The following is a 20955-nucleotide window of genomic DNA, read 5'->3' as shown; positions in this document are numbered from 1 at the left end:
AGGTTTGTGGGAAGTATCGTTTGCGATTGATACGCCGAGAGGTAACGTACATATTCTGGGAGGTGGATATGGAGTGCACCGCATCTATAGACTCGTACATGTACAGTCAGTGCATTGTATATAGTGTACCGACTGTATAGCAATGTACCCGACGATAAGACGTTAGCCCGGTATGTGATACGCCCAGGTCATTTACGATTACGACCGGAGCCGAGAGCAGAATGATCTACCCACAGACGCGATGAGAGTTCGAATGCCTAGACCATGAATAAAGGGGCTGGTGGGTGGCGGATGGTATTGTTGCCACGGGTGACGTTGTGATAGTACAATAGGACGATAGTATACTTTATGATTAACATGGAAGTGGGAAGGAATTGCAAGTGTTCATTAGATTAGACAAGAAGATCCTACGTCACGCCTGGTATCCAGCGCAAAAAACCAAAACGGGGTGAAACAAACAAACCAAACACGGCCAAAAGCGCTCACGAGCGATTGGCAAATGGGTGATTCCGCGGAAGGGAAGGTGGCTGGGGTCCTGAGGGTTGGGAGGTCATATTGTGAGAGGGCACGAGACGAGGGGAGGGAAGTGAATAGGTAAAACGATGACCACGATGGCTCCGCGCAAAAAGTCGCTGCTGGGCGCGTCGAATCCTGTTGTGCAGGATCCTGGATTCCTTCCTGCGCTGAGCAGCAATCTTGCGGCGCTGGGCCCTATGGGTGGAAATGGGGGTGGTGTGCCGGCGAGTCCGGTGCCGACTGTTCCTCCTGCCATGTCTTTCGCTCCCACTCCGACACCCATTGCCACTCCGAGCGCACCCCTGGCCAACACTGTGTCGCTAGTCAACAAGACAGGCACCCAAAGCCTGTACCAGCGCTGCTCGTATGCACTTGGACGACTACTCCGGATCGAGGGAATTGCCTCGTTTTTCACGCTCTCGAACTCGGGACGGGCACCGCCACGCTTGGGACTGCCGCAGGACGACGAGGCGCAAAAGGGGCCCAGGGACAGCACGGTGCGGGCACGCCAGTCGACGGATCCAGTGCGCCAGTTGTGGGATCTCTTGGCCCTTGGTGTTCCCCTCTGCATCCTCTACAATGCCCTGCCTGGAGTCGACCCACTGCAGATCGACTGCAGCATCGAAGAAACAGAACGAAAGCTGGCTCAGGCGAGTGCAGAGTCCAAGACTCCAACGAATAAAGTGAGTCACTTGGGTACATCGCTCCACCTGTGCTAACCGTACTAGCATGCCAAACATGCCACTGCCTTTTTCATCATGGGACTCAAGCAGCTCGCCGAGTCGGGCGATCTACGTGGCCAGCCAGAGATGTTTACCGTTTCAGAGCTCTTTGGAAACAATACAAATGGCTTTGTCAAGGTGTGTACAGTCTGATTCCCTTGCCGAGCGAGCTAACTGGAACACAGGTCGTCTCGACTGTCATATTCCTTCTTGAACGTCTCCCCGAATCCATCTTTTCACCCGCTCCCCCAGTCCCCCCAGCCTTGTATCCCAATTCAGCACTTCCATACCCGCCACACCCGGCCTCTTCCCATCCGACTCGCTCGATTCCCTTACCTCACCCGTCGACGCTCCCTCCAACGGCTTCCCCTTTCCCCCCACCGCCCCATCCCTATCAGACGACGAGTCCTTCCGCAAAAAACACATCCAGGAGACTCTCGATGCCGAGCGAAAATACGTCGCTGACCTCGAAGTCATGCACGAATACGCACGCGAGCTCATTCAGAAGAACGTCGTCGATGCCGACACGGTCCATCATTTGTTCCCCGGTCTTGGAAAGCTCTTGGATTTTGGCCGTAGGTTCTTGATCGAGATGGAGGGCACCGCACAATGTCCGTGGGAGGATCAGCGTTGGGGCTTATTGTTCATTGATAACGTGCGTTTTCCGTCTCTTACTATCAACTTGGTGCTGATTGTGGTGCAGGAGGAGGAATTTGCCGTATACGAACCATATTGCGCCAACTATACCAATGCGAGCGAGCTGATGCTGTCTCAAGAGCAGAATCTCATGGTGTGTATTCATTACTCGTCCTTGCTCCTTTTTTCTTTTCCCTTTATTTCACCATTTATCTTGGCTCCTTTGTTGTGTGGAGCTTGCGCAATAGCGTTGGTAATTTACCAAAGCTATACGCTAGCCATTGTACGCCTATTGACGGCTTGTGCAATCATTGTGGGGCTAGCCTCGATATATGGGATAGCTCGGCCTGGCAATTGGCTTGGGAGGATGGCATGGGACCTAGATCGGGTTGCTCCAGGGCGAGTCAAGGCACTAGCTCGCTGGTGCTTTCGCCGTTTTTCTTGATTTGGTGTGCTTTTTGGCGCTTTTTTTTGGTCGAGGGCACTTGGTCATTATGCCTTGATTATTCTCGGTACTTTTTCCGATTATATTCGGTGCCTATTGCTCTACTCGGCACCTTTAATTCGATGGATCTCGACACTCGGTCTCAGCCCTCCTATCATCGGTCTCTGTTCCTCAACGGCACCTCCGGCATCTGTTACGCTTACATCCGGTATCCAACACAATCGGCCATTCCCACCTCTCAATCGACCCCGATCTTGTCGCCAACCAACGCCCTCGACTCGCAAACGCCGTCACTCAATTACCTAGTTTTGCGCGCGCTTGCCCAATCATTCGCTCGGCAACCACTCAATTATGTTCATGGCGACTCCCAATTTGTCCATGGCCATTTCAAGTCCTAGGGTAGCCGTTCCCCTTTCATGTTGGTGGCGGCGGCGGCGTTAGCGACGACTCGGGTGATCCTCATGTCCGTGGCGCACCCCGGATTGGTTCCGTTGCCTCTGGTTTGGACCGACCCGCGCCACACTTGAACTTGGCTCGACCCGCGCCGATCATGGATCCGCCCGGGCTTGGCCCGAGCTGTCCACCGAGTCATTTGAGCAGACTTGGTCAATCAGAGCGATCCGCCCGACGACTGAATGACATGACCACCCCGCCTAGAATCGTAGCAACAGAGCAGATCCGCGGCACCAGTTTAGCACGCCATTTCCGCCGGGGACTGGTTGGGGCATGTTTCCATCGGCGCCCAACGTAATTGTCGTTCTCGGTTTCCAACGTCGAATGGGTTGGTCGCGTTCCCTCGATCCCCTATTGCACCTTGTCGCAACCGTTTTGCGCTTCTTCCTCCACAGTCGCGACCTTGCTATCGTAAACACTCCACACTTGTTCCTGCTAGTCGCGATCACACCAACACAGCACTCTCTCTGGTTTCACTCGTTGCGATCCTTTACTTTTACTCGCACGATCCTCCTACTCTTTTCCCAGACTTTCGATTACCTGACGTCGAGGTGGAGCCTCCGGGGTCCTACCTTTGCCTTTTTGGAAAGGGTCGCTCTGGGCAACGGCCCGCACGGGTTGTCATGGTTCTTTCGCGATGGGTCCAAGGTCGGATTCACAGTCGGAGATGGGATTCAAAATCGAGGAGCTAGTGATGCAGAGGTCGGAACTGGCAATATGAAACTTCGGTTCGGATTGGGATTGGGTCGTCTCCCCTCGTCGAGATGAGGCCGGGACGCGCGGGGGAACTCGAATTGGGGTTTGAGCGAATGGAGACTTGAAAGCGAACATCGGACGTCTAGAGTCTAGCTTCGAACTTGGCTTTGAGACCCCGATTCGCTTCGCTTTGCTTTGCGTTCCTATTTTGGACGAAGCCCAAGCCGGCATTATTGCCTTTTTTGGATCGTCTCGTGCATATTTTATTTTATTCTGATTTATTCCATATTTATCGTTTTTCGTCTGATTATCTCATTTTTCTTTTTTTTCTTCCTCTCGCCTCGCCTCGCTCCGATTTATCTCACGTTTTCGGCCGACTGACGTGATGTGATTTGGCAGAACCTTGCCCATGTGGTCAACCCCAAGACTGAACTGCCGATGTTTCTCATCAAGCCGGTACAGAAGATTTGCAAGTATCACTTGCAGCTACTCGTGAGTTGACTTTTTTATGGTTATGTTGAGGGGAGACCGTGCCTATTCGGTCTATTTGTACCTGCCTATCTGGTCCGAGTGATGGCCGGATGGTCTTGCATCAAATGATGGCCACACTCTGCTTGGACAGCGATGGCGATAGCGATGGGTTTGTTTGTAAATTGTCGCGAAGCGACGGCGACACGCCTTGTTTGCACCTACCGCTTACATCAGGCGCGCGACGTACGGTGTCGGGAGGACCTGGAGGAGCGTGATTGGGTTGTTGTTTTCTTCGCTGGAAGATTGTCGGACCTAGAGGGTTGGATGGCGCGTCCCTGAGGTCTGGGCAAGCGGGGGAAGGGACGAAATCAGTTTGGACGCGTGCTTCCATTTTGGTGCACCTGTATGCGGACCTTGGCGCTCTATGACGCACTGATGGGAGCGGGCGATTTCTCTGCCCTCCTTTTGCGTGCTCGGTTCGAGTGGGTTGGATTCGGTCGTGGGGTAGCTGAATCGGGATTTGGAGAGCGTGGTCAATTAATGAGTGCATCGCAACGAGGCAGGTGGCGGCGCTTCTGGGCTCATCAGTTGGGTTGATCCACGAGGCACCGCTGTCCGTACGCTGCTCTTCATTTCGCACGGATTGGGAATGGCTCGGTCACGTCTAACTTTTTGTCGAGCAAACAACTGACGAATTTTCCCCTCCCTACATGACAGGACTTGATCAAGCGCGCGAGCAAAGAGACGTATCCCCACTATGACGAGCTCCAACAGGATACCAGGTCGCCAAGCGAATTGCGGACCAGGCCAACGAGACGATACGAAAAGTCGATAACCGGAACACGGTCAAGGCGCTCGAGGCCCGCGTGGACGACTGGAAAGGCCACCAGCTGCACAATTTCGGCGAGCTCCTGCTCGAGGATATTTTCATCGTGACCAAGGCCGAGGTCGATCGCGAGTACCACGTCTTTTTGTTTGAAAAGATCATCTTGTGCTGTAAAGAGGTTGTCGCCATGGACCCGCGCAAGGCCGGGACGATCGGCAAGGTCAGCAAGAGCGGGTCGCTCTTGAAGAAGCAGCAGTCGTTGGGGCCTGGTGGGATGCCTTCCCCCGCGTTGGGAGCTGGAGCCAAGAGGAAGACGCCGTTGTTGCTCAAGGGGAGAATTTTCTTGAATAATGTCACCAAGACTGTCGCTGGCAAGCCCAGTAAGTTTTATTACTCGTTTCTTAATTTCTTCTTGTTAAGTGGTTCGCAGGCCATGCTTTGCAAGTTTGGTGGCGCGGAGACGACGACCTCGAGTTTTTCACGCTACGATGCCGATCCGAGGAGCAATTGACCAAGTGGGAGACCAATATAAATCAATTAATTAAAGAGAATGCGAATCGACGAGCGAGCGACCGTGCCGCACGGCAACAACATGATCGGGCCTTGTCGACCAGTTCGGCACTGAGCTATGCCGCCACCCCTCCCCCCTACTCTTCCAACCAACCCCTCCCCCCCTATCCTGGTCCCCGAACGCCAAGGCTCCATGGCCATCCGTTTGTAGCGCAAGAGGATGACGGAGACTATCCCGCGTCTGGACGGGCGACCCCATTGGAAGCTCGCCGGTCCCAGCCGCCTGAGCGGGAACGCGAGCGCGGAGAATACGAGCGACCACGTGCGCGGACCGAGGGAGCAGATGGCGCGACGATGATGCAGTACCGACAACACCCCCGCCCATGCCTCCCCCAACCGGTGGATTGCCTTCGATCCCTCGGGGCGCACCTTTGCCTCCGCGCGGTGGATCCGAGGCGAGCTTTGGACCCGGTCGGGAGCCCAGCTTTAGTTCGAGTCGGCCCGTGCAGAATTTACGGAGCAAGTTTAGCTCCACCCGGTTGCGCTCGGCGTATGATAGCCAGAACGCGAGTACGGAGAGTATGCCCAAGGTCCACGAGGGCGGACATCCAGGGGAAGATCATGACGGCCATGTGTCGCGCGAGTCGGCAACTACCCCTACCCCGCGCAACGGGTCCGCGCCTCCTCACTTGCGGATGCGGAGCGCGAGCCAGCCGAGCGCATATGTAGCTGCACCACCCCAACAACCTCCTCCACCCGTACCGCGATGGAATGGCAATGGCTCGGCGAGCTCGCTGGGCACTTCGCCAGAGGAAAAACGGGGAAGCGGGTCGAGCGAGAGTACGAATTTGAGCTCCGAGTACTCGCCCACCAACACCCAGAGTCCGATTACGCCGTTTGGAGACGGTGCGGGTATAGCGCGGCGATTACTTGGGTCGGGCGAGTCGGTACGCGTCAAGGTGCATTACAAGACGGATTTGTTCCAGATTATCGTCCCCCGGGATACGGTTTTCAATGATTTGGTAACCAAGGTGGCCCACAAGGTACGGTTGTGCGGCGAAGCCGGGGAGCGAGATGCACCGTTGCGAGTTAAATACCGGGACGAGGACGGGGACATGATTTCGCTCGGATCCGACGACGACGTGCAAATGGCATTTGACGGAACGAGGACGGCCAGCGGAGGTGTTGAGCTTTGGGTCTCATAGGCGTCTGTTCTCACTTTTTCTCTTCACGTCTCTCAATATGCCCTGTCCCGCTTCGCACGACGATTCCCGACCTTGCAACATTTCCTAAAACCTCTATTTGATTACCCATCTACACTCTTACACCCTGCTGGACTATTTGGCCTTTTACCCCCGCCTGTATCGACTGCTGTAACGATCACCCCACCCCTACCCATGCATGATCCACCTTATTCCGCTATCTTGAATCATACTGAACAAAACCTTGCCCCGGGTTTTTCTTGTGCCGTGTTACTAGTTCTTGTTCCTTGTGCATATTGTCAATTTCTAGTATTTCATTCACTTTTTGGTATCTTGAGATGAGCCCAGGGGCATGTTTGTTTCTTGATCCAATTACCTATTCCTTCCTTTTTTTCCTTTTCATTATGCTATGCCCTTTTCTCGCTTTCGCTCTCCTTATGATGTTTGCCGGCCTTGCACAGTCGTTTTATTTTCACTTTTTTTTTATCTATTCTTGATCGGGGTTTATAGCATGGGTTTCCCCTTTTTTGTCCGTGATTTCTTTCTTCTGTAGTCTGCTGATAGAGATACAAAGCAAAAGACGGTTTCGTTCTCCTTCATTGTGTATCGTGTGAGCTATTCACGTTAGTTGAGGGTGCACGAGGTCCCGGTTATTACGACAATGGTCGCTAGAATTCGGGGTACAATGCAAACAATGGGTTCCACGTCGAATGTCGATCTTACGTCAGAAAATGCTGGATATGCGAGGTAACAGGTGTAATTTACCTTTTTGGGTGGGTTGGGGCATATGCTGATTTCACAAGTATGTCTTCTAGGGCTTGGATGCTGGACAAATCATATGTGTGCAATTATGCTGCGCGTTGAACTAGGCTTGATTTGATTGTGCTTCTCGTGGTCGGGCACGGCAGACGGAAGGTCTCGGTGACGAATTGAGGGTTGTATCGAGCTTCTAATTAATAGGTTGATTTCTTCTCTGACGGCTATGTATAACCATGATAGCCGTAAATATCGATTCAGCTCTCGGCAGCGTTGTCGTGTTGAGGAAGTCCGTTTGGGCTGTTCTATGCCGATGGCCATGTGGATGTATGCGCTCCAACTGTTCAGAGGCATTTGGCTCTCGTATCTTTTGGAATCATGTAGAACTCGCTGATAATCCCCATGTCAACTCTGTGGATCACGGCTCAACTGGGCTTTCAGATGCATCCAAATACACTCGGGCAAGTCGATAAGTCTTCAATCCCACATTGCGTAGCTTTCGTGATTTGAAAACGGATTTATCAGCTGTTTAAGTCGCAGTTTTAACGGCATTCTGTTTGAGATACGAAATCCGTACGCGAGGGCTTCTTTTAGCCAACCCAAACGGATTCCCTTGGGCAGATCCCGTTACGTACTCAAGGGCTCAGAGGGGGTAAAATGATTCGAGAATACGCAGCCATTAGACCAATGGTACCCATGATAAAATTTAGTATGAGCAAAGCTTTATATTCTCGCAATTTACCTGGAGACAGAAGGTGGTACGACTGATTAATTATGATACTCCGGTTTCTTGTCCTTCTTTGCCTAAGGCTGCTGTGTATGGGTTTGAATATACTCCAAAGACCATTATTATGTGTTAGGTAGCGGCTGCCCTGCACCGCCACCGAAAGAACGAACGGACATTGGGAAGGGGACTGGATGGATTCGTAGAGTGCATATGCATGTTTATACCTCACGCCCTAAAGGCTGGAATCAATGTATACAGTTCTCTACTCCCAATTCGAGTGGCTATTGGACTGCTAGCGTCTTCAGCTTAAGGTCCGACCACCCTGTCGCTCATCTGACACACATTATACCATCAGCTTGCACGGATTTCAGTACATTTTTGGATTTTGTTGTCAACCACGCTAGAAAATTTCCCTATAAAGAACGGGTCAAAACGCTATCTATTCCGTCAGATAATATTACCAAAAGTGGTTTGATCAAGGCACGAGAGTTTATAACTAAGGCTCAAAGCAAGGTGATGAAAGTGCTAAATCCAAATTTAATACGAAGGAAATGGCCCATTTCAGTGCCAATGTGAAAATAACGGCTTTTCGTAACGTAGATTCAACTGAGCTAGATGCGCGATGAGTGTTTAGAGATGGTAGGTGAACTCTGAAAAAGGCAAAGACAGATTGAAACCACACGCGTACGCATAGTATGCCATTCCAAGGCCATGATTATGGACGACATCCAGTCACCCTCGTCAGTGTCTCATGTAATGCCTCTGCATGTTGTGGTTCGCCTATCATTATGAACACAGGATAACTTTGGTTTGTTACCAATGGAGAGAATATGTGCTGGATCAACGGAATAACCGGAATGACCGGAACCGGCAAGACTAGGATAGCGACCACTTTGTGCTCTGCCCTCGACAAAAACTGTGAACTTGGTGCTGGCTTCTTCTGTATCAGGTCAATACCCGAATGTCTTAATGTTAAACTCATTCTACCCACAATCGCACACACTGTACAAGGTTATAATGCTGAAAATCGGTGCGTGTGTTTAAGTGAGAATTGAGCTGAAATCAAGATCAATACATACTGATTTTAGGTATCAATTCTTCCATAGTCTGATTCATGCTGAGGGAGGCATACTAACATTGTAATTTTCAGGCCATATCCTACTGAAAAAAGGAATCTTTTACTGATGTACTGACTTTCAGGATCTTATCACACCACAGTGATATCAACTCGCCCATTTCTCTCGCCCGTTCCGAGGTTCATTACTTCGGGTGCTATAGCAAGATCCCGATATCCGTACAAAGCTTCCACTAGTACAGTTCCAGCGCATGATCCTTGAGCCACTTCAGCGCGTTGAACAAATAGCCATTGAACCCATTGACGGACATACTGGTGCGTTCATGGCTGTCGCGATTTCGCGAGACAGTGCCCAAGTCTGCTCTGGATCCGACGACGAGACCGTCTGCATCTGGGATATAGGCAGCGGAAAGCGAATTACAGGTTCACTAAAAGGGAGTAGTGGTAAGTTCCGGTCGGTTGCCTACTCCCCCGATGGCCGGTGGCTTGTTTCCGGGTCGCTGTACGGAGTTGTCTGTGTTTGGAGTACCAGTGACTGGAAGATAAAGGGTAGACCACTTGGTCACCACGGAGAGAAAGTACTTTCTATTAGATTTTCGCCTTGTAGCACTATTTTAGCGGCCACATCTGACTCATATATATCTCTGAGATTCTTCCACAGATCAGGTTATCGTTGGGCGACTAAGCGGCCATACAAGCCTCATAAAATCACTTTCATTTATGCCCGACGGAAAATAGATAGTATTGGGCTCCTGGAACCGCACTATATGGGTCTGAGATACCAAACACGGAAGGCTGGTGACAGGCCCTTTCAAAAGAAGCACATCATCAGTAGGTGCAATTAATGTTTCCTGTGATGGCAAGTCGCTTGTTTTGGCTCTCGAGGACGGAACAATGCGCATCTGGGACACAGATAACTGGCAGACCCTCTCGCTGTTCAGGAACACTCGCGTTGTCAGGTCGTTCACGTTCTCGCCCGATAGCTCTCGCTTTGTCTCTGGCTCTCTAGATGAAAACATGCGGATATGGGAGGTACCAGGTGCAACCATCAAGCAAGCGAAAGGCGGTGACTCGACAGGCTACGGTCGCTGGGTTACACCAGTATCGTTTTCGCACTGCGGCTCGTATATCGTATCCAAATCCCACGACATGACAGTTCACACGTGGAATATTCAAGCCGGACAGCCAACATATACTGCACTCATGGAACAAAAAGAGCAGATACTCTCAGTTGGGTTCTCCCCTGACAGCAGTCACATCTACCCAGTATCAAGAGATAGAATGGTTTATGTATGGCAACGGCAAAGCAGGAAGCTGGAGTATACAATTGGTCCGATAGACACAGATGGCGACTACAATCCGTGGTACAAACAGTTCTGACCAGCCGTATTTATGCTTGAGGACAAACGCGTGGTCTGCGGCTCGAAATCGGGCCGAACATACGTATGGGACAACGACAAGAAGACTCACAAGTTGACCGGCCACGACAAAGCAGTATACTCGACCGCAGTCTCGCCCGACTGTCAGACCTTTGCGTCTGGTGACAACGGCTGGCGGTTAATGATGTGGGATGCTAGTACTGGGAAACAACAATATAGCGTGATAAGATCTTGAACATCATTATATCAGTAAAAGGCATCTTTTTTCAGTACAATTTGGCCTGAAAACTACAACATCAGTATGCTTTCCTCAGTACAAATTAGACCAAGGGAGAATTGATATTTAAAGTTAGCATATATTGTCCTTGATTTCAGTTCAATTCCTACTTAAATACACATTCTTATTTTCAGTATTTTAACCTTGCACAGTGCAATTGTACAATATATGCGGTGCACATGCATGCTAGTTGCATCCGTTCCATAGCGTGCTCCCCTGATGGGGACCTCCTTGCTTCTGGTTCCACTGACAAGACTATGCTGGGATATGATGTATATATATGTATTCAATACTAAACTAAATGCTTATACAAGAAGTAAAGACAATAAAAACGTTGGTAGTGAGAGGTAAGGATAGAGGACTCGTACGTGAGCCTTTATATACCCTAAGATACCTACTGAGTGATACGGTAAAGTGCTGCATATGGCTGCGCATTGAATGACTCGTACTTACTAACTCAATTACTGTGCATGGAAAATACTAAACAGTTCCAGTATTTACAAGACATTTCAACAGACTATATGTCTGTGGAGCACATATGTAGGGTGTGCCGTCGACGGTCCGCTTCTAGGCCACAACGACGCTGCTTCATCTGTTTCATTCTCCTTCCGGGGGAACGGCTCGTCTCTGGGTCCTTGGATAGGGGTGTACGTATATGGGATGTGGCCAGTAGGTCACCAATTGCCACCTTCAGGGGGCATGTAGATCAATCCCTTGCGGTCAAGTTCTCCCTCGACGGAAACCAGGTTGTTTCGGGGTCCGCAGATCATACAATACGTGTGTGGCACGACTCACATTGAACAGATGACCGTGCATTAATCTCGTATCCTCTCGATTGCTTACACCGACCTTTCAGCGTGATTCATACATGTATATCCCAATGATCCTGATATATGCAATGTCAATGATCTTCAACAGAATTGTGGCTTTTACTGGGAGATCGACGACGACGGATGGGTTCGTGACAGCCAAAACCGACCACTCATTTGGATTCTGCCTGACCTGCGGGGCGTCCTACTGACACCTCAGAATACCGTACTCATGGCCCATCAACCGCCTATCAATCTTGATTTTACGAACACCGGGATTGTTAACGGATGGGAAACGTGCTATGAGCCACTGTAAGTAATATTCTGACTCGAGACCGTATGTGTGACATACATTCATCAGGTATCCGTCCTGAATTGACTGACTAAACAACGCCTTGAAGATCCTACCATGTACTTTGCATGTAAATAAATTGGCTCACGCCAGTTTGTCCAACAATGGTATTGCCGACATAACAGTATTATGAGACAGAGCACATCCTACCAAGATAGTTACAGATACTGTCTTTCATCAACAAAAAAGGTCAGAAACGAGCCCGACGGCATTGAATATTGTAACAAGTGCCAAGTGGGCTTGGTTTGGGGCGCTTTCTCACTTGTTCTGCGTTTCATTGTAATTATTTCGCACCAGATATTCAATAGCTGTGGCGAAGAGCTCAGAGGCAGTGGCAGGATTGTCCGAAGAACCGGAAAGTGCCGGTGGCTAACTTTGAATATGGTCCAAATTAGTCCAAAGCAAACCACATCCTTCTCAATAACCGTACAAATCGCCCACTATGCTTGAATTATAGCTACAGAATGACAGACAACATAAATCCGACGAGAGCCCTCATGGAGAATAAAGTAACAAAAAAATGCATAGGCTTAAACGAGTGTCGTCGAGGAGTCTTGATCACCCACGACCCCAGCGACGTTTTTTCTTCTTGGCTCCTTCCTCGGGGTTCAAATCTCCTTCTTCGACCGGTCGTTGGCACGTCGGGCATCTACCAGACACATCAACCAGCCACGGATCGAGGCACTCTTTCTGTATCCACCAAATCATCATTTAGTTGGCTCTTTTCGGTCACAGCTAAAGCTGTACTACTCACGTGAAACACGTGTCCGCACGCCAGTAACCGCAACGGTTCAGCCGCACTTTCTCCGTCCTCCCCAACCCTTCTCGGAGGTTCAAAGTCCGTCAGACAAATAGCACAAGCCGCCCGGTTCGCTTCGAGCTTCACAAAAGGATACTCGTTCTTTTCCCACTCGGCGGCTTCCACATCGTCTGGTTGATTCTTGCTCTGATCCGTGTTGGACTTTTTCGGTTTCTTTTTGAGAAAGAAAAATCGACGTTTGGGAGCGGTGGGTGTAGTGGGCACGGAGGTGGCTGGAGGGTATACATGCGCGGGCTCGGGCGCTGTTGGCTCTGTTGGCTCTGTCGTGGCTGTGGCGGTAGGGATGTACATGACGAGAGGTATGCGGTCTACCATTGTGCGTGGCATTTTAGGTATGTCAGGATTGATATGACCCATTCGGCCTCCGGGTCGATTGGGTTACGGCCCATGCATACCAAAATTATGTTGATAGTAACCTGTGCACATGGAATCGAATCAGTTTATGCCACGAGTTTACGATAAGAAACAAGCACTCACGTAAACTAACGGACCAATCACAAATACTACTAATGCTACCAAAAGCATCTCGGCGACAACCAAATATCCAAGGCACAGGAGAGCAAAAGTAAGCCACCAAATATAAGGAGAAGTGTATCGACATGAGGCGATTGACCCATATAGGAGTATATTGGCGGTAACAAACCAGACCAATCCATAAAGGACTTGGAAGGATGAACATCTAGAGAGGGGTAAGTATCGAAAGAAAAGCGCTACAGCTTGTACTTACCGTGAATACCAACGCTCCTCATGTTCTCGCCTTTCTCTGATCCTCCTCATTCCTTGTACGATTTCGATAGACCGAGGGGAACCACTCATCGTTGCGTCCTAAATTAGAATAACGTTGGCCCGATCACATTGATATAGAAGTCATTAGGACGCACGATCATATCTAAATCTTCCTCTCTACCAGCGCCCATAGTCCAATGATGAGGGAGAGAGCGAGAAGCTATCGGTCCGTTGGGAGATGTTGGGCCTACGTCGTGTTAGAATATGCGCCGAATGAACGGGAGAAACAACAACCTGTTGGAGAATTTGGCGCTGATCTCATTCTCCCCGAGTTTAAATTATTTCTCCTTACACGTCGAACTTCACGGCTGAGTCTCGCACGTTCCACAGCAAGTAATTGATCCGTACTACAAAATAAGATTTATTAGACATGTAGACATTCGACCAAACTGAGGCTATGCAGTTTTTGTAGGAAATAGGAATATGTTCTAAAAGAGGCGAATCAAGAATCATCACACACCTCGGCCTAACTGCCCTAACGTACTCCCACCATGCCATGCCCAACCCTAAAAACGCCTTGACAGCCCAAACAATATTCCAAGCGCCTAATGGGCGATCACACGCCTGCCACTGGCTCATCCCAAACCCTCCATCGACCAATGGCCGCCCATCGGGGGGAACACTATCAGGTCGGGAAGAAAGCCCGAGCAAGACTGCTATGACAATGAGCTCGGAGGTGCCAAAACCCAAGCGCCAGGCCAGCGATGCTTTAGGAGTGGCAAGACCAAGCGCACGCCTGATTCGGGTGCTTATGGGTGGTCGTGCTGGCTGACGGGGCTGACGGGGAGGCGGCAATGGTATATCTGAAGAGGTGATGATGCGTTGCTCGAACGACGTTGGTGTGACTGTCGTGCAGGTGCTTCATTTGACAATGAGCGAATTGCGTCTACAATCACTGGGTCCAAAGCTATTCGCCCAGGCGTTGGAGTTGTTGTGGTCGCTTCAGTGGGGCCAGCATTGGTGTTGGGATTTGTTTGTTGTGAAACTAAATTTGACCCATTTTCTCCACTGACGGGTTCATGCTCTGAGGCTGTAGGTGTAGGTAGGCGTATATTCTCCGGTGCATGCGTCGACATGACGAGGTGCGATCGCAGGGGCCGTCGTCGCCCGGTTCGAAGAAGTCCTAGTTTAGTTTAGCGCTCAAAGGACGCCGAGGGCAGAATCCAAACGGCGTTGGTTGAAAGAGAGGATCCAATTTATCTAATATAAAATGATACAGAATATGGAAGATTAATCGATGTTGGACGGCAGCATTCCGCCGGGGTCGTGGTAGAGTGTGAGCCGTGGGTGACGTTTTGGCCGACCATGTCGTATCTCATATCGTGATCAGCTGAGTAATTGGTCGAGACTAAGTAAGGGCCGCTTCCCAGTGGCTTTAATTTGACCTCTTTGAAAAATGTAAAGTGTATAATCCGTCCCTTCCGATTATTCGCGTCATCGGTTTATCGTGCCAAGTTACCACGGGCTTTCCATGACGAACTCAACACAATTCGTGACAGACCGAAGCCGTTATGTTATGTCATCTATGCCGTTGTCCTGGGTGGGGCCGGCCAATGCCCCCTAAAATAAGAGATCTTTAACGTAGTTGATACTGTACTTAGAAATAGGGTGATTTATCCCACAGGTTCCTAACGAAGAAATATAGAGAGGAAGGTGACCTAGATGTGTAATTAGGTAGACGCAGATTGCATCGCCTTTTCTCCCGTAAACGTGCGATTACCAGGAATCTATACGATCTATAGCTAATGGATTCGTATCATTTCACAGTTCTCAATTGTTGACCATCGTCCCTGGCACTCGCTGTGACTGAGTGAGGGAGAAGAATCAAAATTCCCACAAATTGGATTTCTAGCAAGTGCATTAATTTCTCAACAAAATCATCTATTTCTCAAAAGGACCAGTTAACTCCAGAGCGCTCCGGATATCTCCAGGGTCTTCTGGAGCGGCCCGGAGCTAAACCGCCTGATTGGAGAAAATGGGGATGCACTTTAGTTGGTCATCATAAATTGGCGCGAACTAGAGTCTCCCGTAAACTATACTAACCTGAATCGTCTGGATTATCCTAGCGTACACTAGCTTTTGAGCAACCTGTGGTGGGGTAACTACAAAAAGCTGGAACCCATCTTTATCATTGGGATGCTTTATTATCGGGATGAATATAATCTGCGGTGCAGCTTGATTCGTGATAAATAATATAATAGGCGCCAGTCAGATCACATGAATCTTCCTTTGCGAAGCGCCGTCATGTGTTGCATATATCTTTTGGCCTGATATACATACACCCGGTCTGGTAGTTAAGGGGGGCGAAAAAAGATGCGATTCAAGAGAAAGGAACCTGTTCAAATGTATGCCAACAAAAAGGTTAAACCATACACAATCAATAATATTGGCCTTACGCGATTCGGCGCTCACTTTGACTTTTTCCAAGTAGAGCAACCACCATACTCGGATACGAGCTAACACCCCTGGATGTTCAATGACCATAAAACAAATGGACTCACAACTTTGCAATTTTGCTTAGTACTGCCTATAGCTAAGATAACCAGAAGCCGGTGCCACTTTGCATTTGTTACCTTTAAGTCAACCCTTAGTAGTTTCTCATTCGTGTCCTCGTACTTTTTACTTGGTATGGGCGCTGTGATAGTGTTAACATCAAACATAACCATGCTTGTATCGCCGACAAGGGTATGCGTAAATGAAGACTGCAGCTACAGAAAGACTAAACCCGTAAATATAGCAAATAGTTCAGGCTGTAGGACAAGCCAAGAGCATACCCTTGCATAACTTACATTTGTCTTCAGAGTATGAAGCGCTAGCATGTAGCCGGAGATTATCCGGGTATAGTACAATATATGTGACCAGATTTCCGCAGGGAATAGACTTTCTGATGAAACGTACCAAAAACGGTCTACGTGAACGTCCGAAAATTTTTGACCTGGACAATTACGTAGACTGTTTTCGGTACGGTTCTAACCAATTGTTTGAGGAAGCCGCAGAAATCCCGAAGATACAAATAGACTTCCGGTAAGTTTCCGACCAGTACTACAAGGCTGTTTCTTAGGTAATTTCCGTATTTTTAATTGACACAGTGTGATTTCGGACATAAAGATGGAGTCCGTTCACGAGTTTCGCAAAATTGAGTAGCATCACAGTCAAAGCTAAGGTATAGTGTATATTTTCGACTCTGTTTCATATCGTCTCATGGTACCCGTAGATTGTTTTACGTTTATGTACATACAAGATAGTTCACTACATCGTAGTCAAGGCTGGTATTGTTCTAAATTCAGCTTCGACACACCTGCGCTCCCGAGAAAGACTGAGCATACACGCATGTATACCGTAGGGTGCAAGATATGAGTCGGAGGGTAACACATTATTGGGGCCCTCTGAGGCATTAAAAATACTTGAGCACACTCAATAATCGAACACAACCTAGCTCTGGCATTGATATCGTCCACGCTATATCTACTAAACTTTGATTTCAATAAGTTATGGATACATGGATAACAAAAATGGCTCACAAGATGGCCTACACTAACTATACTCCCGTCTTCGGAAGCCAGATGCTATTATTACTTTCCATCTATCCTCATCTGGCTTAATTCCGAGCAGCTCCTCCTTCCCGGACTTGCCTTTCCTGTTAGGTACAGGCACTTCGGTGCTATCAATGTCGAACATAACCATACGTGTATCACCCGTGAGTAGGTGTTTTGATGATAATTCAAGATATAAGAATATCGTGCCCGCGAGTGTGGCAAGTAAGTGGAGGACGAGCCACGCGTAGACTCGAGTGGAGCTAACGCTCGCTTGAAGTGTTGGAAGTGCTGGGGCGTAACTTGAATTTAGTGGCGGAAGGTCACTTGAAATGGAATCAGTCCATGAGTTCCAAACACTCGAGTAACAGCGGGTGAGCAACGCCTTGATGTAAGTTTCGAGGTCACTGGTTGGATCCGGAAGTGACTCTCGTAGCGGCGCGATGGCAGGCAGGTACTTGTACATATCTTGTAATACCATATATATGAAGGGTATTTCAAGCACGGCGCCATTGACTGGCGGCCCTGCCTCTAGCCACTCCATTGCCGTGTCATTTTGAACCGTGGAGAATGCGCTGACGCGACAATTTCGACACAGCCCAACGCCTGCCTCAAAAGATATTTTGGCGTAGGCGAAGCAGCCATACAACTCGTAAATAACATCGCCAACCTTTGTCTGATTTAGAGCGTATCCAAAGGTAGGTATGGTGGTGTTTTGGGCTATAAAAGTACAGTTGCTGCAGCGAATGGATGGGGAGCTTCTGATGTGGTCCATCTGGACGTTGATAAGCAGTGACCAGGTTTGTGTTATGTTGGCACTACCATCAGGTCTGAGGTTAGCCATTAATGCGGCTCCCCGAGGTTCTGACATCACATCATGGAAGTTAGGGTAAATATCCGAACGGTTTACCATCTCGTTGTATGTTTGGTTCAAGTAATTGTCAGGTCCTGAGAGCCATTCGATTTTCTTGACTATGAAATACGGTAGAAAGATGCTATCGACCGTGCTATTGACGTCCAGACGGGCGACAGAGCTTGTAACACGTTTAAAAACATATTCTTCAACCTTCTGGCCCCAAGGCAAGTTCAAATTCTTCACTAAGAAACTCCGGAAGTTGGCGCTATAGGCATAGCTGGCATGAAAGTCGTACGAGTCCCAACCAACTTGCTTAATGGTATCCGATAACAGTCCCGTATATGCGATAGTGTAACTCGACAAAGACCCTGAAGGCTTTAGAGTAGAGCTATTGGGGACCCAGGATATGGCACCTGTGAGTAGCGGTGACGCTGGGTACGGTGCCAATGTAAATAAGAGAACCATCCCGATCAAGAAATTCCGGGAATGCCTCAAGTAGGCCTTCGGGGGGGAGAATCCCGTAACTGATTATCCACGATATATCGTGTCGGTATACCCCGTTACGTTCCGCAAGGAAGAACATGACGCGCAGACATAGCGGTCCAGTCCAGGCAGCACCAATCCACCGAAGTATCATCAACGCGCCTGATAGCATCGTCACAACATCCGATTGCAGTATATTATACCGACCCAGAGTGCTAGAGTCCTCGCTCCCGTCAGCAAGCTTGATTCGTGGCTGCCGCTCCAGGTACAGTTGAGTTCTGTTGAGACCGTATAAGAGGGTCATTGCTATCCCAACAGATCCAAGGAAGTGTATAACTAAGGGCAAGGCCATAAATAGCCTGTCCTTAATTCCTCGGCCACGCCCGGGGACAGACCTTCAGTAACGCCGGTCTCTTTAGCAGCATTAGGGTCGTGAGGGAGCAAGGGGACCGAGTTATAAGCCAGATCGAGCTCCTTTGACTCGGTGCCATCGACTGGCCATCGAAGGGGCTCGGTGGAGAATTCTTTCGACTCCATCTGGTAGGGTTATTACAACATAAGCTAGAGAAAGACTGAGAGGTGTGGTATGATCACCTGCGGATGAGTAATATATGTGTAAGAAGAAAACAATCCTTGTCTGACTGAGGCCGTGCGATGACGCGAGACAATAGTGACGAAAAAGTGAATAAATCAAGACCGGCTTTAGATAGAAGGGGGGGGTCGCACTGGGCTCCTATTATATGGGGTTGATAGCGCATGTACCAACATGATTGTTTGTATCAAACCGATCTGTTTGCTACATCGGGTATAGCTAAAAAGCGGTGCAACAGATGAGGAGCGAACCCCGTTATACAGTAGAGCACAGTTGCAACTGACCCTACTCCTCTAATTTGATTAGCGCCTTCGGGTTTCCCAACTTCCCCGCCAGATATCGAGACAAAAAGTGACCTGACACATAAAAAAAGCATTCCAGACCTAGGCCTAGGAGCATCTCCTAGAATATTTATCACGCCTATAGCAGCTGTATGGTCCCATAATATTGAACTTCAAACGCGCCGCGAAGCCCGGGACTGGATGACCCATTCCATCAATGCTTTAATATACCACCCTTCTGATGAAATTGATACGATAGTGAACGCCAAGTAAATCATGCACCGCGTGAATCAGGGTAATACCGGTACCACACGTGCGTATTCGCTTTATACCTACGGTGGGCAGAGTGGCAAGAGCCGCCCAACAAATTTGTCAGAAACTAATATCTATGTGTATGCGCGGCGACTCATGGGGAAAAAATTATATGACGACTTACCTGTACTGTTCCACCATACTGCCGTACCACGATTACTGAGTAATTTTCTTGCGCAGCGTTTCAACAAGTTGTTGTATCCTAGTCTCGCCCTCTAATTTTCCGGGAATGCAAATCTAATCATAAGAAGACATGATCCCAATCGTGTCGGGGTTCTGAATCGGAGTATGCAGCCTAAATCATCCCCAGTTACAGCACGTGTCACTCACGAGGAACCCCGCAAGCCACAACCCATGGCCAATGAGCTTCAGCCCGATGTTTTGCATCAGCACGCGTACGATGCCATGCTCGTCAGCCTCCGCCCTTGCAATCGGACGAGGCAAGAGACCATGCGTAGTTTCGTAAAAGGCTTCTCGATGAGTCGGTTTAAATGACAATCCCCCTGAGCCAAAAATTCAAAACAGCAATATTTCCCTGCTTATATAGCAGTCGGACGCCTACCCGCAGCTCACCACAAGTTCGCAACTGACCCGCGACCCATATACCACCCACATCATGGAGGAATTACTAACAGATGTCCCGACGTTATTCTGGGTCCAAGCAATCTACGACTACACGCCCCATGACGATAACGGAATAGCGTTCGTGCGGGGCGATTTGATAGAAGTTCTTAATACCTTACCGAGTGGATGGTGGGATGGACTTATACGGGGCGAAAGGGGATGGTTTCCGAGTAACCATGTGGTCATAGTTGATTATCGGGAAGTAATACTGGTTCCGCTTCGATTCAGAGGACAAGGAGACTCTGATAGCGAAGGAGAAACGGACTCTGATGGCGAATAGCTGTGGGTAGTTTGTACTTAGTATCCGATTATTGGTTTGTACCTGAGCTGGTGGTTCAAGGTATAGATATGACCTATGACGTTATTCGAAGGAAGACGCTCTGTACTTATGGTTACCCGATTCGCCTAGTAAAGATTGATATCTTATCACATGTATTCTCTTTTAGGTTAGTGATCACCCTTCTTCAATGAGACGTGCTTTGGTTCCGATTCTGTCGATCACTGGTCTACAAAGCATAAGCGACTCATCCAAATGATACTGGTGTAAACAATACTTCAAGTCAATCCACTGCTATCATGTCACCGAGAAAAATCTTGCCAGTATGACTCGCACAAACCAATCATAGGGCATTGGTTTGTAATTGATCACACGGCAGCCTGGACCAGATCAACCAATACTGAATTAGGGTAACAGAAACTTATGGTAATATTACTAGTCTGGGTCCTAATAAACAAAAATGTCTCTAAGTATAACAAAGCATGGAAATCGTAAGCATAGCCATATTCATATGACATAAGACGCGCAGCAATTCTAGC

The 20955-nt window shown here is 48.9% G+C and overlaps 7 protein-coding genes across 7 annotated transcripts; 4 read left to right on the top strand and 3 right to left on the bottom strand.

The window, feature by feature from the left end:
* Nucleotides 1-611: 611 nt before the first annotated feature.
* Nucleotides 612-3540, top strand: RhiXN_06944 (Rho guanine nucleotide exchange factor scd1; the record flags this gene model as incomplete). Its single annotated transcript, XM_043326760.1, has 6 exons — nt 612-1199; nt 1245-1376; nt 1424-1643; nt 1712-1893; nt 1942-2028; nt 2977-3540. The coding sequence occupies 6 exons, from the start codon at nt 612-614 to the stop codon at nt 3538-3540; spliced, it is 1773 nt and encodes a 590-aa protein (XP_043185232.1).
* Nucleotides 3541-4025: 485 nt separating this feature from the next.
* Nucleotides 4026-4330, bottom strand: RhiXN_06943 (uncharacterized protein; the record flags this gene model as incomplete). The annotated part of the gene is made up of 2 exons (XM_043326759.1): nt 4026-4157; nt 4187-4330. 2 exons carry the CDS (start codon nt 4328-4330, stop codon nt 4026-4028), a joined length of 276 nt encoding a protein of 91 aa, XP_043185231.1.
* Nucleotides 4331-4649: 319 nt separating this feature from the next.
* On the top strand, nt 4650-6480 carry RhiXN_06942 (Rho guanine nucleotide exchange factor scd1; the record flags this gene model as incomplete). The annotated part of the gene is made up of 4 exons (XM_043326758.1): nt 4650-4685; nt 4722-5145; nt 5196-5597; nt 5639-6480. The coding sequence occupies 4 exons, from the start codon at nt 4650-4652 to the stop codon at nt 6478-6480; spliced, it is 1704 nt and encodes a 567-aa protein (XP_043185230.1).
* Nucleotides 6481-9286: 2806 nt separating this feature from the next.
* RhiXN_06941 (WD-40 repeat-containing protein) lies at nt 9287-10649 on the top strand (the record flags this gene model as incomplete). Its single annotated transcript, XM_043326757.1, has 3 exons — nt 9287-9479; nt 9871-10365; nt 10420-10649. The coding sequence occupies 3 exons, from the start codon at nt 9287-9289 to the stop codon at nt 10647-10649; spliced, it is 918 nt and encodes a 305-aa protein (XP_043185229.1).
* Nucleotides 10650-12410: 1761 nt separating this feature from the next.
* Nucleotides 12411-14534, bottom strand: RhiXN_06940 (uncharacterized protein; the record flags this gene model as incomplete). Its single annotated transcript, XM_043326756.1, has 9 exons — nt 12411-12542; nt 12607-12980; nt 13068-13088; nt 13164-13351; nt 13400-13497; nt 13554-13645; nt 13765-13805; nt 13943-14283; nt 14349-14534. 9 exons carry the CDS (start codon nt 14532-14534, stop codon nt 12411-12413), a joined length of 1473 nt encoding a protein of 490 aa, XP_043185228.1.
* A 2458-nt stretch (nt 14535-16992) lies between these two features.
* RhiXN_06939 (uncharacterized protein) lies at nt 16993-18867 on the bottom strand (the record flags this gene model as incomplete). Its single annotated transcript, XM_043326755.1, has 4 exons — nt 16993-18260; nt 18310-18492; nt 18538-18666; nt 18726-18867. The coding sequence occupies 4 exons, from the start codon at nt 18865-18867 to the stop codon at nt 16993-16995; spliced, it is 1722 nt and encodes a 573-aa protein (XP_043185227.1).
* A 1002-nt stretch (nt 18868-19869) lies between these two features.
* Nucleotides 19870-20419, top strand: RhiXN_06938 (SH3 domain-containing protein; the record flags this gene model as incomplete). The annotated part of the gene is made up of 2 exons (XM_043326754.1): nt 19870-19926; nt 20063-20419. The coding sequence occupies 2 exons, from the start codon at nt 19870-19872 to the stop codon at nt 20417-20419; spliced, it is 414 nt and encodes a 137-aa protein (XP_043185226.1).
* Nucleotides 20420-20955: the final 536 nt, after the last annotated feature.

This window comes from Rhizoctonia solani, chromosome 13 (genome assembly GCF_016906535.1).
Source record: "Rhizoctonia solani chromosome 13, complete sequence".
Classification (NCBI taxonomy): Eukaryota; Fungi; Basidiomycota; class Agaricomycetes; order Cantharellales; family Ceratobasidiaceae; genus Rhizoctonia; species Rhizoctonia solani.
The sequence above is the reverse complement of the archived record's forward strand: the minus strand, read 5'-3'. Positions and strand labels throughout refer to the sequence as shown.